Raw genomic sequence first — 16,522 nt, forward strand, 5'->3', positions numbered from 1 at the left:
AAACATTGTAGAGTGGTTTCAACAGCTTTAGTTTGGCCAATACATAAACATCTCATTTGAAATCCCTCTTGCTGTGTCTGAGGAAGTGAGGCAGTAGGGGTGGGGAATGGAGGTGCTTCTCTGTCTGACTCCACCACATTCCTGAACGGGTGGTAAAACTCCCCTCCTTTTAGTTGCACCCATAGGATTTTGCTAGAGTTGCCTTTTCCTTTCTTCACTCTGGTGTCTTCAGTTTTCTGGGCTGCCCTCCTAGAGCACCGGTCGAGTATAGTTGGAGACCTTGCTTGTGTCCCCACCAACCCTTCCACCAGCCTGCAGGTCTCCTGAACACGCGGGCCAGGTCTGCTCTTCAGGTTGCTGGCCACTGCCTGTCACTCAGTAACTGCTTCTCTCTCCCCACCTGGGCCAGACTCGGGTCTTGCGAGCCCCAGCTCCTCCTGCTTCTCAGGCAGACCTGAGTCTGGCTGGGCCCAGCACTCGAGCTGCTGTCCTGCTCTGGCAGCATGGGGACAGAGATGGGCTCGGAACCGGGTTGCTGTGCACAATCTCTGAGCTTCATGGAGCACCAGCCCAAGGACCCAGGTGCCTAAGCCCAGTCCGGTGTTGGTGACTCACTTTTTGGTTCCCCTCCTCCCTGCTGCCTCTGCAGCTGTATGGCCCACAGGCCCAGAGTAACTGAATTGTAATGTCAAAGCTACAGGAGTTCACAAGCCAAGCAGGTGACATTTTACTGAACATTTAGATCTTTAAAATATTCTTTCATTGAGTGGGAAAGATGTCTCTTGTTTTCAGTCTTTCTGGGAAGGAATGGGCAAAGGGGGTGGTTTGTTAGGGCTTTGCTTTTTAAATTTTTCACTAATACTTAGATTTGAGGTAGGCTTTATTCCTACCCCAGACACACTGAGCTGTGACATGTATGCTAACCACGGTGTCCCTCTGTTTCCCTGTCACTGCCCTCAGGCACCACACGGTCACTCGGGGCATCACCAAGGGAGTGAAGGAAGACTTCCGCCTGGCCATGGAGCGCCAGGTGTCCCGCTGTGGCGAGAACTTGATGGCGGTGCTGCACAGGTTCTGCATCAACGAGAAGATCTTGCTCCTGCAGACTCTGGCCTGACCAGAGCCCTTGGCGCCGGAGCGCTCAGCCGTGGGAGTTTGGGGAGGGCACGAAACATCCATGAATGTTACTTTGCACCTCTTAACAAGAAGAAAAGCGTCTAACTCCGTAAAAATAGTTTCCAAGAGCCTGAGAAGCTATTTCTATTTTTTAAGTCAATTTTTTGTAGTTTTTGTAAAACAAAGAATCAACCTGTTTTGTAAATAAAAGTCATCCTAAATTTGGACGTTTTTAAAAATTTAATTCTTATGAGTTTCTGAGCAAAGGTGTACTTCACTTTAAAAGACATTATTCCTTCCATGACCTCAGGATCTGATTTTCCGTAAGTTAAGCTTTGGTTAAATATTATATATCAACACAATACTAGGCTTTTTCATTCTGGAAATTTTAATACCAAAAACCTTTATGCCAGAATGGACTAGAGTGAATTTCTGCGGAAGGAGCCAGGCAGGTGGGCGGGGGTGGGGTGTCTGCCAACTGCCCAAGGGAGGGAGTGGCGGTGGGGGAAGGCATCTCCTGCCTTCAGCTGTGGGGTGTGTGGGGCCACACCACTGGGCCCCTGGTCCTCTGGGCGGCCCCTTCACTCACCATGTACCATGGACAGTTTCTCCGTTTCAAGTTTGTTGTCTGAAAAAGATAAAGGCCCTCCCCTCACGGGTGGTCCTTGTGAAGACTGAATGTGACCTCATGTGAAACACTTAGAAGCGTGAACCTACACATTGTGATTGCTTGACCAGCTATGGGGTCTCCTTTTTCCCTTCTGCTCTTCTAGAAATATATTGGTAAACAGCAAACAAACATTTGTTTCTAGCAGCCCTTTAAGAATGAGAGAGCTGCCCTGGCTGGTGTGGCTCAGTGGACTGAGCCCCACCCAGCCTGCGAACCAAAGGATCACTGGTTATATTCCCAGTACAGGCCACGTGCCTGGGTTGCAGGCCAGGTTCCCAGTAGGGGGTGTGCGAGATGCAGCCACACCCTGATGTTTCTCTCCCTCCCTTCCTATCTAAAAATAAAAAAAATAAAAGAGCTAAGTTACTCAGTTACTTTGCATAAAACATTTTAGAAGCCTTTTCTATATAAGGCCCTTCTTATAGATATATTAAAATCAATGACATGGTTTAAGTAGTAAACACCTGCTCTCGAAAATGTTCCTCCAGCTCATTTTAGAGAGTTTATTGGTGTAATATGATTATAAACACATAAACCATCGTGTTTTTACCACAGAGTGTGTTGTCCCCCAACAACTTTCAAATTAAACCCTCTTACCTTTTGGTTTTATAACACCTTCGTTTGGTGTCTGGAGGCAACACATCAAAACAAAACATTCTGATACCCAAATGGCTGGGCAGCAGGTAAAGAGTCATCTTTTATTGTTCAGTGGTGCCACTCCTGCGTGCCAAACCGCAGGGGAGGTAACCGGGTGTGGAGCCAAAAAGACAGAATAACGAAGAGCTGGCCACGGAAGGGGAGAAAACCAGAAAAATAGCCTCTCTGCAAAGAAAGTCCCAGGAGTCAGGAAAGAGTCCACAGAACCCAAAACGGTAACAGACGCCGTGGGGGCGGTGCGCTCCGGGGCGCAGGGAGTGAGGCCGGCCGCCCTCGCGGGCGGTTTTTGGGGTGGCATTCTGCGGTGGGGCCAGCGGGATGACGGCTCCTTTTGTCTATCGCGGTGATTTGACAGACACCATTGGATAAGGGTTTTGTGACATCTGAGGCATTTTGTAACATGATGCAAATATGTAGCATTTCTATCAACACTGAATTTGGAAATGCAGGAAGCCTGAAGAGAAACAGTGTTTTGGAACTAATGGCCAACAAAAACCGATTATCACAAGAAAAATGTGGGCTAGCTACCCTGGTGAAAAATTAGATTGTACGAACATACAACCAAAGACGAACACCGGCTATGGGATTTCCCGCCTAATTCCACACCCCGCGCCCTCCCACAGGAGGGAATCGCGGTCCCCTGCCTAGCCACAGACTTGGCCTAAGCCAGATGCTTTGTCACTCAGCTTTTTCAGTCCTGTGTCGTTGCGCACTGGTAGCCGACGAGAAAGGGGGACGGCTGCCAAGAGGCTTCGGGGGAGGGTGGCCAGCTGGTAAAATGAAAAGGCACAAGGGGACGCCCTCTCCGTCCCGCGAGCGTCTCGCGGCCGAGCGTCCCAGGGGTAGTCCTTCCACAGCCACCAGGGAGCTGGCTGAGCCGAGCGGGTGCGCGGCAGCCAGCCCACTCAGGGCCCCGGGGGGCGAATTCCCCTTCTAGCCCGGCCGTGCCAGGACTCCCTGTGGTTCAGGACACCCTGACGGACATACTCCCCAATTTAAGAAACGCTTCTGGACACCTCATCGGGAGAAGCCCAGCTCCGCCTTACGTGCTGAGATCTGGATGACTGCCGTGACCACCCGTGACTCACTGCAAGAGAAGGGTAGCAGCAGGTTTCCTCAAAGACGACTGTCCCCCCACCTTAGCTCCATGTTCACTGTCCCGGGGCACGCCAGACACTAATTTTACCAGCACTTAAATATTAAAACCAAAGACAGCCACCATCGCTTTGCTTTAATAAATGTTTATTTAGTGCCTGCTGTGTACAAGGCAGTGTCTGTGCCATGAATACGCAGAACAAGGCATAATTCTTGCTCTTAGCAAGCTCAGAGTCTAGCATGGGGAACTAGACATGTACACAAATAACTATTGTAAAGTGATAGGGGCCATGAAATTGATTCCAAAAAGGTAGTATGCGGAGCCAGTGGAAGGATATATTACCTTTGGATGAGAGTAAGAGATTACAGAGGTGCCTTAGAAGTAGAGGGTCTAAAAGTGACAGGTCAAACATACAAAGGAGAAAAATGAAGAGGACAAAGTAATGCAGGAAAAAATAAGGCTATAATCAAAGTCAGAAGCAAGAGGCTAAGTGATGGGGTCGGGAGGGGCCTCGTGGGGCTGGAATAAGTAGGGTGGGGACAGGGGATGGGAAGGAAGCTGGGGAGACAAGTTGGGCTCAGCTGAGGATGGTCACGTATACCTGGCAAAGCTGTATCGCCTTTAGTGTGAGCTTTTATAAAGCGGTGATGTGCTCTGAACTCTGCTTCATAAAGCTTAGTCTTGTGACGATGGAGAGTGACTACAGAAGGAGGGATTGAGGGAAGGAGGCCACTCTGAAAAGAATCACAAGAGACTGGACTAGAGTACTAAGGAGTGCGACCAGGAGAAGGAAGAAGCCAGCAGGGGAAGATGGAAACAGAATCGAGACTTGGCAATGACTAAACAAGGGAAAAGTGCGAATAATGGAGGGCAGTGGGTGAAAGGTGGAGGCAGTTTTATACCTGGAGGCGGGAAGGATCCATTCCCAGAGCCAGGAAAATCCAAGGAGGAGGAGGTTTGAATTTGGGGAAAATCGGGGAGGGACGCAAGCCTCGATGCTGGCGGATGTCCAGGCGAGGGGCGCGCGGGCAGTTACAAGCTGGGTGAGAGTTCAGGGCAGAGGCCTGAGCTGCAACTCAGGCCGGGAAGTCGTCCGTGCAGCGGTGACAGTTGAAGCAACGTCGAGACGGCCCCGTCTCATCACAGAAGGATGCTCTGAAGCACAAGCTATTGTCACATTTTCCTTAAATAGGGAATTCTCACAGAAAATTCACAAGTATGATGATGCATCATATGAAAAGTGCTGTTTCTCTTTGGGTATCCTCCCTTCCTCACTCCCGAGAAACTACTTCTTCAGGTTTGTGCTTCCAAGCAGGAAAGGCGTCTCCACTGTGGAGGGTCGTTCTGAAAAGGCTTACTCCAACAAGAGTTTTTTAACTTTTTATATCACTCATCTTAAAGAGTTTTCTGTAATAAAATGATTTCCCTAAGGATTTTGGAAAGGCTATTGATGTAGCCCACCTCACCGAGTCTTAAGGGTTGGTAGGGACCTGAGAGGTTATCGCCATCGCTCTCACTTCACAGATGAGGAAGCTGAGAGTCAGACAGGCCCAGACTTCCTGGCATCTTATACGGCAAGGATGGCAAAGCTGGAGCCACATGCCAGACAGTGTGCTTTTCTCTTCCAGGGCCATGGCTCTGGGAACCACCCACCATCTGGATACACAGAGAGACAGGCGGGTAGGTAAGGTGGGTAGATAGACAGATCAGTGACTGATAAGACGGGTAAACACGGAGGTACATAAGTAGATAACTAAGCAAGGGTGGCTGGGAATAACACATTTACATTTTAACTTTTTTTTTTTTCAAGTAGAAGAAGAAAGTAGCTTCTGACAGAAACGCATTTTTTTTGGACCCACCAATGTCTTGCAGACCGGAAAGGTAAATTACCCTGACTTTCTTGAAATAGTAAACTTCAGTTAACGAAAAAATATTAGACTATATTATCACACCTCACATTTCAGCTAGCTTTACAGTCAGCCAAAACAGAGACGACGGTATTCGCGGCTGATGCAGGAAGGCAGTGTGCAGGGAAACGAGATCAGTGAGAATCAGACATGAGTCAGATTGTTCTATCCGTCACAGAGGCAAATGCCCACGGTGATTCCCTTTTGGAAAGTTATCTTGAGAAATCCTTACGTTAGAGTTCTAAATCCACCCACTTACACAGAAGATGGATAAAAAAGACAATTACCGTCCGACATGTAAGTCTCAAACACGCAGGCAGAGTTCCGATGAGCCACGTCATAGTCCTGCGCACAGCAGCGTCTTCCCCAATAACCTGGAGACACTCACCCCACTGACTTCGTAATTAATGATTCCCTTTAATACAGGCTGTGCCAACACTCCCCCAGGCCCACCAGAGTCTGCCAGGAACACACTTCGGCTGCAGCGATCAGATTTTCCAAAAAACCTTCTTTTTATAGAGAGCGTAAGCAATGAGCACCCAGAGAGCGGTGGCGACGATGTTCTGAATGAGATGCTCTTTGTGTGACTGGTTGTCCTGCAGCCTCCACTGGAAGGGGAAGTAGTTCCTGAACACCTCATGGCCAACGTACACCAGAATAGAGTTCATTCCTGAAGGAGGGACACAGACAATCGTGTCTTGCTAAGTCAGCTCTGCTGGCCTCCTGAGTTCCTGAAATTTGACTTTAGTGCAGTGGAAAACTGAAAGCACGCACTTCTAGAGCCAACAATAAGTGACGCCTATCCTAGATACTCAAGTGTAAACTACATCAAAAATTATTAGAAAATACTCATTTTATGACAGTGTAATTATCGAATGCTAAATCTGAAAGGAAAGCCAAAATTATTAACTTTTTATTTCATTAATAAAAGTTTATTAATAAATACACTTTCTATTTACTCATTATTATTTTCTCACAGAAAGCTTGCGGTCCAAAGACAGTAACTATTACCGGAATCAGAGGGCTGAAATGAGTCGTTGAAGTTATCTAGTCTGCCCTGAGTCTGCAGGCAGAACTGCGTTTGAACTATTCTGTTTATCTCTTGATATCGACTCTTGTTATTCCTTATGTAAGTATGCCCCGTTCCTGAAACATCAGAAACTGGATGATGTGCCCCGAGTCACTGCCTGAGGAACACCAAATATCAGTGTAAGGGGGTAAAACAGCTGGGCTATTTCGGAACAGGCCAGCACCGCACTTCACGGCCTGGGGCTGCGTGACCCCTGCTGCTTTCTCCCTCAGCCCGCGTGGTGGAGAACATGCCACCAGGGCTGTGGCTCGAGGCCCTGGCACTGGGCATGCCCAGCTGGTCTCTCTGGGCCAGTCCAGTTGGTCACTACTGTCAGCTTTGTTTGGGGTGGCTTACCTGGGTAAAAGAACGGGGTTCCCGTCCACACTCCCGTCACATCCACAATGGGATAGAGGATGAGCAGGATGAAGAAGGCAAAGGAGCTCAGCGTGGTGACGTACGAGATGGACCTAGGAGGGGGGGGACAAGCTGTTTCAGGCCCCGAGGGTGCATCCAACGTGAGCACGCGCAATCACGAACGTTGAAATGACACTGTTTTCTATACGTACCAAAGATTTTTGTTTACTGGAATAAAGCCTTCATTTTCAGAAATTTTCGTCAAAGCAAGAGAGATAAGCCCCTATCACGGGGGAGAAGGATGTTAAAAGTTTTTATATTATCTCAAAAAAAAATATGTTTTAAAATGAAAAATAGTAGTTATTTAATTGTCAGGGAGCTGAGAATTGTGTCATGTTCGTTTAGCTGGAAAAGCATTTTTTAAGATGCGTAACTAAAAAATTTTCTAGAAGTATTTTTTCAGCATTTCTCTGAGTTGAAGGAAAGCTAAGTGATCAATGAGAGTGAAGCGTGGTGGGGAAACATAACTGCAAGGTCAGGCGTAAAATGAGCAGTCGGCCTTGCAGCTCCTCTCTCCCCTGTCAATCTGGAAGCTGATGTTTGGCAGCCTGTTCTCATTTGCCTGGTCTTTCTGGTGTGGCTCCCCACCAAGACCCAAACCTCAGATCCATGTCTCCACACATCCCTGGCTGACGGATGGCAAACGCTGACTTATTTATAACATTTTCCGTAAAAAACGAACCTCAGAATTTAGGTGTGAAGATTTGTTCCTCTCTGTTATTCAAGTGAAGAATGCTACCTATGGTCACCGCTGATATACCAGTGTTGCTAAATACTTTTTTCTTTAAAATGTGTATGTATGAAGAAAAGGAATTTTACGGGGTAATGTCGGTTACTCACTAGAAAACACCACCAGGCAGTGAATCTGATCAGAATGTCTTTGGTCTGCTCTTTGTAATACAAGAGGATTTTTCCTGCCTGGAAAAGAAAACACAGTGCAACCAAGAGAATCACCTAAGGTACTTTCTCATTTCGTATCCATCCATGATCTTAGTCACTCACGGGACTCATCTGCCAGGCACCCCGCTGGGCACTGAGATTACAACGAGGAAAGTCATGTTATTCCCACCCTGGACTAGTGGAGACTGGGAGGCATGTGGGCCCCCCTGGGGGGAGAAAGGCGTTAGAAAGGAAGTGCCACAGAGTTGAGGACAGGAACGCGAAGCAGGAAGAGCGTTCAGACCAACTGGAAGAGCATGGCCAGAGGCGGGAGAAAAAGCCCAGCATCCTCAGATGCTGCGGCCGATTCAGAAAGGCTGCAGGGCGCGGAGGGCGAGAAGGCGGCAGGGAGGGCAGCTTCTCAGTTTCACTGAGAGGCACTGGCTTCCTCCCAGAGGCGATAGGGAGCCAAGGAAAGTCACTTATTTCCCCCCAAAACTTACAAGTACTTCCAATTACATCAAAGGGAGCAGCTCAGACTGGCCTGCCGATGGTCCAGTCTGGCAATGGTATAAATCAGGGACAGCAATAGGGGCAGGGTGGAGCTGGAGGCAGGGAAACATTTTAAAAACAGTACCATCTGAACTCTGCATAAGAATCCTCCCAAATTAGGAATTAATGTCTCAAAACATCAGACTACAAGTGTTAATAATTTATAGTAATAGCTGAATTTATGTTTTCTATGTGCCAGTGCTTAGAACTTCTCATGAATTAAGTTATCTTATCCTCTCAACACCTCTATGGAGTAGGTGCTACTGCAGCACAGAGTGGTCAAGCCCCAGGCCCAGGGCCACCCAGCTAACAAGGGACAGAGCTGGGTCCAAGCCCAGGCAGAGCTCACCACGTCTGCACTCGGAGCCACTATCCGAGGCAGCTCCCGGGGCCCAGACCCTCCTGGAGTGCATATGCAGCGATTAAACCCAGCGTAACGTGCACTATGAAGTGCTACAGAGATAAAGGCAGTGTTCCTAAATACGAAATGATTTAACCACCAAAGTGTACATGCTTTAGACCAGCATGATCCAACACAGGAGCTGCTAGCCACACGTGCCTACTTCAAATTAAACTTAAATAAAATTTTAAATTCAGCACCCCGGGCACACCAGCCACAGCCAAGTGTTCAGTCGCACCAGAGGGCACAGATGTAGAGTGTTTTCATCGTCACAGGGGAGAACTACTTTGCACATTTTCCCCTCCCAGTTAGTGCCCCTCAAGTAACAATTTCAAATACCAATAAAGAGAACTTTCGGAAGAAAAATCTAGACTGCTCAGAATTTTAACACGTGAGATCAACTAAGAATAGCCTGTATTGACTTTGTCATAAAGTATGCACAACTGGAGCCCGGGCTAGTGCGGCTCAGTGGGTTGGGTGTCATCCCGCAAACCAAAAGGTCACCTGTTCACTTCCCCTTCAGGGCACGTGCCTGGATTGAGGATCAGGTCTTGCACATGGATGTTTCTCTCCCTCTTTCTCCCTCCCTTCCCCTCTCTCTAAAAATAAATAAATAAATAAAATTTAAAATGTTTTTAAAAAACACACATCTTGAAACCACGTAAGTGTACACAAAAGAAATGTGACAGGAACCCTGGCCCGGTGACTCGGTTGGTTAGAGCGTCGTCCCGATGCACCAAGGTTGCGGGTTCAATTCCTGGCCAGGACACATACAAGAAGCAACCAATAAAAGCATGAATAAGTGGGACAATGAACTGATGTTTCTCTCTTTCACTCTCTCTCTCTCAAATCAAATAAAAATGGAAAAAAAAAAAGAAAGAAAGAAAACAGAGCTGTGACACAGGACCTCCCAGCATCACCAGTACCCAACCATGTGCAGTCCAGCAGAGAACCTTTTACCCAGAAACCGCTGTGCCCATTTCCAAGATAGGCCATAGGAAAATAAGAATTTATTTTCAGAATATAGAAATTACACCTAACATTTGAATGTGCTGAATTTTAGCAACTTTTAGTTTTGACAATCTGTTGAATGTAAACAGAATTTACTAGACCTGTAATACACAGAAGGTAATACGCTTCCAATTACTTTAATGAAATAGTTTTTGAATTAGTAATCAGTAATCACAACCTGTCAGAAAGAGTCTCCTCATGAAATGAACAAATACCTGAACTCCTAAAAATGCCATCACAATGGAGTTGATGGTCCCTAGGATTCCTTCCGGGTCGTAGGCCACCCTGGTGTGATAAACCACCTGAACAAAAGAGGAGAAGGCAGCACTCATTGACCATGAAAACGCACACACACGACCCGCAGACTGACTACAAACTTCAGTACGCTGCAATATTTAGCGTGCTTTGTTTCTACTGCGCAGATTCATTGTCAACACGTGGGGCTTATAAGCAGAATACTTCTGGCCAAGAAAGTGTGCGCGGTGCAACACTTCAGAAGGGGACGCAGAGGCCAAGGATGAGCCACGGTCCAGCGCTGCCACTTCGCCTTCAGGCGGCTCGGCAACACAACACACTCCTAGCCAGTTTCAAGCACCAGGTATGATACCCTCACAGTTTTCAAGTTCATTCTCTGTGGTCAACCCTGTTGTAACATCAACAGCTTCCTATCTTCCTTCAAGGCAAATAACATTTAATACATCTGTGCCTTTTTATTATAAAATAACAGTTATTGTAGAAACTGTAGAAATTTGGAAATAGTGTGGCGGATGCTCTAATGTACCACCCAGATATCCCCCTCCCCCACCCTTTTCAGGACTAAAACCTTCATTCCTCAGCTGCTTCAAGTATTAATGGCCAATAGCCCTCAGCCAAGACTCTCTTCTGGATTTGTCCTTGACTGAAGAGAGCTGCCTCTCTAGGAGTCACACCCCCTTGCTGGAGGCAGTCCCCAACCAGCCAGGGGTATAAGAGCTGGGTCCCTCCCCTCAGTTGAGAACCACTCTGAAAGGCCACCCCACCCACCCTGCCCACCAGAAGATCAGCTGCGGCCTTCGCGGGGCTGCGATGCAGTTCAGCTGCTCCCTCTGCCCTTCGTTCCCAGCAGGTGCTGGTCCCCAGAGGGGGCCTGCCTGGCAGACCTCCAGCACCCAAGGCTCCGGCCCAGAGTCCGCTCCCAGGAAATCCGACCTGACACACGGAGAAGCACCGTGCTCCACATTTGACACACGGTGCTCTCGCTTTAAGATCCAAAGTAATGCTTACATACTGCCCCACAAGGAACAATGAAGTCACTGAAGTCAGTCACTTTTTCAAATAAAGATTGGTTCCCATCAGTCTCTTAAATGGCACACTTGAAAGATGGCCAGTCCTGTCTCCTTCCCTCCCCTTCAGGGCTCCTACGTGCTCAGTTCTAAGTGCAAGCCCGTGTCGCTCACCGTGGAGGAAGGATGCTGATAGATGTGGTCCTCTCCCAGAAGCAGGCGGTCGATGTAGCCGGCAGCTCCTCCGGTACAATTTGGATACTTCCCCAGATCGCCAATGCCGCCGGGGCCCAGGTAGCCGCTGGCGAAGTGAGAACAAGTATTTAATAAACAAGATTCCAGAGGGGATAGGAGCACCTGCTGGCTGTGTAGGCAGCCCAACAAAGACCCTCAAATGCCTACAGACCTGGGAACCCCCCAGCGCCGGCACTCCCCCCACTGCTCTTTGACTCGACTGCCCCCTACCTCGTTAAGGCTCGGCAACTTCTATTCAAACTGACCCCGAATGAAACCTCACACGGACACTGCTCTGGACACACACCCAGTTCTCCTCCCGATAGAAAGCAGGCTTCGAAGGAGACGAAGGAGCGGCCAAGGGTTCCTTTGACTTGGGAAATTTGAAAGTAGAGCCTCCAAAATCCCACTTTGCAGAAAATGGCACGCGGAAAGGGATTACCTACGTGGGTGGGTTCACTTACGTGGGGCATCCAGGAACAGGTAAGAAGAAGGTCAAGGCCAGCCAGATGCTCTCCAGCATCAGGATGAAGAGCCACTGGGGCCAGCTGGAGGTGATGTCTTGAAGAGAAGAGCATCCTCCCTCCTGAGTGAGGGGCATAAAAAAACATATAAACTACATGCAAGTAGAATGGGAACTGATGCTCAGTACCTGTGATTGGAAAAGTCCCCGTGAGCCCTCTCTTGGCCTCCATTGTAGTAATACAAAAATACATGCATGTTTATTTCATTCGTATTATGTGACCTACATGTTCCCTCTCTACTAAAGACCACAATAAAAGAAACCCGTGGACAACTCCACTCTTATACCGAGGAGGACTGAAAACAGATGTTCACACAAAACTTGTACACAAATGTACATGTAATCATTAAACTGCATAATAGCCAAAAAGTGGAAACAAGTCAAATGCCCATCAATTGATGAATAGATATAAAATATGGTACATTTACAAAATGGAATGCTATTCACCAAGGAATCAAGTACTAACACCGGGCCCTACATGGATAAATTTTGAAAATTAGTATGCTAAGTAAAAGGAGCCAGACATAAAAGCCACACACTGTATAATTCCATTTATATGAAATGTCCCAAATCAGCAGATCTTATAGAGACAGAACGTAGACTGGCGTGGGCGAGGGGACTCGTGAGAGGAGAAAGTGGCTACTAGGGAGCGCAGGGCCTCTTTGGGGGTGGGGAGGATGTTCTAGAATGAGAGAGTGGTGATGAGTACACAACTCTGAGTAGCGTTAAATATCACTAGATTGTACACGTCAAACGTGAGTTTTATGGTATATGAACTATATCTCAATTAAGATGTTCTAAAAAAAGAAGTTAAAAAAGAAACGCTTTAAAAGAAAAATGAAATTTAAACTTTTGGAACTATTCTGGCTAAAGGAAAAAGGGTGCAATGCACCTATGCTGGGGACCCACCCAACCCCTGCTCCATCGTGGTGGCCATGGCAGGCCCTGGACGAGCCTCCACAGACCCTAGGCTCCCACGGGCGGCTCACCACGCCCAGGTTCACCTGCACACGTCTAGTCGCACTTCACAGTAACGGAATCTACGACAGAAGCTACAGGCAGACTGCAGGGAGGGCAGAGGAGGGAAAGGAGTGACGACTAAACACACTGCAAAGCATGTAACTGAGCACCAAGAGAATTTGGGATTTGATGAAGAACTTGTTAATGACATATACAGAAAGAAGCTAGAAAAAAGGTACAGCTTTATTAATTTACTGGTTTTTTAAATCATTTATTTTTAGAGAGAGGGGAAGGGAAGAAAGAGAGGGAAAGAAACATCAATTGTGGGGTTGCCTCTAGCGCACCCCCTACTGGGGATCTGGCCCACAGCCCAGGCATGTTTCCTAACCGGGAATCGAACCAGCGACCCTTTGGTTAGCAGGTCGGCCTCACCCACTGAGCTGCACCAGCCAGGGCTAATTTATTGTTTAGTTGGGCCCCAAATGTAATGGTTTAAACATTTCTACCTGAATTTTCACTTCCATTAAGGAAAAAGAAATAGCTGTCACCTGGGTAAACTCAGCAATTTACAGGAAGACAGAAGTGACTCACATGCTTCTTACACAAAGAAACAGCCAAGGACATACTGTCATTCTCCCACACCCTAGCTTGTCACTTTCCTCCACATTGAACCTTTGCAGTCTTTTAAATAGATATTAATATGTAATGTAAGTTTTTAAAAATATATCTTATACCACAAGGAAATTGAAAGAGCCTAAACTAGCAAACTAGAGGATGGTGGTATTACGTTAATGCCATCCAAATGCATTTGACTACAGGACACTTAAAAATGTGTTAAGAGTGTAGATCTCACGTGTGTTTGGTTTTTTAACCGCAATAAAAAAATTTACTGATACAAAGACTAAATAAAAATAAGTAATTGCAGGAAAAAAAAGAATGTATTTGACCAATAGCATTAAAGAGTCTGCTGAAGTACAGTACTGTACTCAGAGCTAAAGAAAGTTCTCAAAACTATACAGTGCTATTTCCCAGCTCTCTTTTTGTTTAAAAAAGTGGGGTCTCTCACCCAGGCACCACGTTCAGGCACAGGCTTTGCGAAGAGGAGCTCCAACACGGCCACCACGAAATAGGTCACCCCCAGCCGCTGGAGCACGCCTGGGAGTCGCACCTTATCCCATGACACTGTGGAAAGTACGAGTTAGGTGAGGGTCAGCCCGCATTTCTCATTTCACCCCAAGACAACATCACCTTTTTCTAAGGGGGAAGACACACCCACATGACACCTGAGTGAGTCTTCTTAAGCTCTCCGAGAAGGAAACACTATATAGGGTCAGGAGACACCGCTCAAGCTCAGAGCAGGAAGCTGGCCCGCTGGGAGACTGGGATGAAAACAGGAGCGTCCTCCTCGGGTGTGGGGACGGAGCAAGGACTACCCGTGGCCCTGAAAGTTCACCTCCCGGCCCTTTCTCATAACAATATGGATTCAATTCGCACACCCACCAGGAACGTGCAGGCCCAGCACAGGCCACAGACAGACTCCCCCTGCCCTCCAGGCTACATGACTGTGTCCCTGGAAGTGTGGACCCTAGAATGTGTCCTCCTGTAAGCAGCAGCCCGCTCCTGGAGATCCACTGCATCGACTTTATGTGACACCTCCCCTTTTGACCCCAACTAGAAGTGACCTCTACGCCCCCCTACTGCCTAAAGTGTCAGTGCTCCGTGCCTGAGGGGTTGGTTTGGCTGGCGACTAGATATTTGTGTCCTTTTTGCTAATTCCCCTTGACGACAGTGACCACTGCCTTCCTCAATTCTGATACTGGGTCCCAAATACAGGATTTACATCCTTCCTTCAGCTCTCCAATCTCACTCATGCCACTAAAACAATGAAAAGGCGTCATTCCTTCCCAGCGACCCGGCTGGCACACAGCTGGTGACAAAGGTGAATTCTTGAACCACCACACAACAGCCTTATCATGAAAGCTGATGGAACCACAGTGGCAGGAGAGCAGCATCTGAGGACCCGGTGACCTGGTCTGGTCCTACTCTGCCCCCCACCCCACACTTAGCTAATCTGCAGAAAGCACTTCAATGGCTCATGGCAAGAGGTGGCTTTGGGTGGTCTGCAAGGCTCCTCCCAGGTCTAAAAGTCCAGTATAACAACAACAATGTCCAAACTTATGCAAGCATCATATACACTCTTCTAATAACTGTTCTTTCTGCAGGAATTACATGTTTTTCAAATTACAACATGTAGTTTCTATATTTCAACCTGATTATAAATTAACAGAGGGGAAAAATACTTACATGGCCCAAGGCAATAATTGGGGTTCACAATGACGATTCCTAAACAGATTAACAGGAAACTCCTCCACACAACTTTCCCCAGCAACCTGAGTTTTGAACATCCCCGCTGCAGTATGGAGGTCATTGATAGAAAAATGGAAGATCCCATAATAAACACAAACCTAAAAAAAAAAAACCCAGCTTTTACTAGGTGGCCATTTCCAGTTTTTTTGTCTATATACCATTAATACTTTCTAATCTCCTAAAAGAGAAGCAGCACGTGATTTTTTAAAGTAGCCAATTCCTGGAATGACAGCAGGTAATAGTGGAGGACCTGTCAGAATGTTCCCTGCTGGGCGATAGGGTTTGCATGCCTTCGAGTCCTGTCTGAGAGGAAACTCTTCAGTACGGAGGGTGACTTCCAAGGACAACTGTCCTGTTTAATTATCAGAGAGGAATGATGATGAAAATGCTACCATCCAAATAGTGCCATATTCACTAGCACACCCTCAAAGTACTTGAGAAAGAGACCACCCATTTCAGTCTTTTCTAACTTCACTCTTGCTCCTGAAAGAAAAATGAAAGCTTTATTATTTTTTTCTGATTTTGTCTTAGCCACATTCCATCCTTCCTTTCTTTTACCATATGAAAGTACCTCTCTTTTAAAAAGTCAGAACAGTAATTCTTCCAGTTACTTGGCGAAGGCTAACGAGGTGAGTTTGCTCTTGCCACACTGCTTGGGTCCGGGGCTTCCTCCCGGGGACCCTGCAATCAGTCAAAAGCCTCTGGTATCAGGAACAGGAAACAGGCCACTTTTCCATAGGGAACCTCACGGAGAAGATGCGTGAATAACTACCAGGCCTGCAGGCTTGCAAAAGTTCCTCTACCCAAACTCATCTCAAAAAGGAACCTCCCAACAAGCCCTGAGTTCATATTAGCGACGAAACATGAGAGACCAAGGACAATCCAACAGCCAGGATTCCCTCCGGATGACAGAGTGCAGTTGCTCAAAGCGAAGACACAAATTCCACACTGGACAGCAAGTCAGGGGCCACGAAAAAAGAGTAACAAGTCACAGGTAAGTAACAACAGGGTTTGGTTACTCCACTCTTATTCTAAATTTTAGAATAAGAATCATTGCCCTTATCAGAATTCCCTGATACCAATATACTGCATTTCTCTTAGAAATGATTTTTACATTTATTTTCAGGATCAGTAGTATTTACATGGAATTTATAATTTCCTACAAGATTCCAGGACCTTGTGTATCATGTCTACACTAACAAAACGTTCTCGTGGAAATCACTCATCTCTTACACATACGTACGTGCCTTAGATAAGCACTATGCTGAGTGTGAGTGTTATTCAGCACCACAACTTTTGGAGGGACCTCACAACAGCAGAGGCCTGTGAGTAACACAGAGCTGTCTGTGGCCCGCAGCTCAAGGCTGGCCTCAGAGAGTCTCCCTCATTAGCCGAAAAGAAA

At 47.1% G+C, this 16,522-nt stretch overlaps 2 protein-coding genes across 4 annotated transcripts in view; one reads left to right on the plus strand and one right to left on the minus strand.

The window, feature by feature from the left end:
• The window catches only part of INTS10 (integrator complex subunit 10), a 29,268-nt gene extending 27,947 nt beyond the window's left edge, over positions 1–1,321 (plus strand). For all 3 annotated transcript variants that reach the window (XM_054565927.1, XM_054565928.1, XM_054565929.1), the window contains one exon: positions 961–1,321. In XM_054565927.1, coding sequence (XP_054421902.1) covers positions 961–1,117 — 157 coding nt within the window. In that variant the 3' untranslated portion in view covers positions 1,118–1,321. The remainder of the gene's footprint in view (positions 1–960) is intronic.
• Positions 1,322–3,668: 2,347 nt separating this feature from the next.
• The window catches only part of HGSNAT (heparan-alpha-glucosaminide N-acetyltransferase), a 29,855-nt gene continuing 17,001 nt past the window's right edge, over positions 3,669–16,522 (minus strand). The window contains exons 10-18 of the mRNA XM_054565930.1: positions 15,058–15,218; positions 13,820–13,935; positions 11,735–11,856; positions 11,211–11,337; positions 9,990–10,076; positions 7,773–7,850; positions 7,085–7,155; positions 6,873–6,985; positions 3,669–6,116 (exon numbers count right to left, since the gene is read on the minus strand). Coding sequence (XP_054421905.1) covers positions 5,935–6,116; positions 6,873–6,985; positions 7,085–7,155; positions 7,773–7,850; positions 9,990–10,076; positions 11,211–11,337; positions 11,735–11,856; positions 13,820–13,935; positions 15,058–15,218 — 1,057 coding nt within the window. The 3' untranslated portion in view covers positions 3,669–5,934. The remainder of the gene's footprint in view (positions 6,117–6,872; positions 6,986–7,084; positions 7,156–7,772; positions 7,851–9,989; positions 10,077–11,210; positions 11,338–11,734; positions 11,857–13,819; positions 13,936–15,057; positions 15,219–16,522) is intronic.

Source organism: Pteronotus mesoamericanus, unplaced genomic scaffold (assembly GCF_021234165.1).
Source record: "Pteronotus mesoamericanus isolate MK-2021 breed Mesoamerican mustached bat unplaced genomic scaffold, CSHL_Meso_final contig_169, whole genome shotgun sequence".
NCBI classification, from domain to species: domain Eukaryota; kingdom Metazoa; phylum Chordata; class Mammalia; order Chiroptera; family Mormoopidae; genus Pteronotus; species Pteronotus mesoamericanus.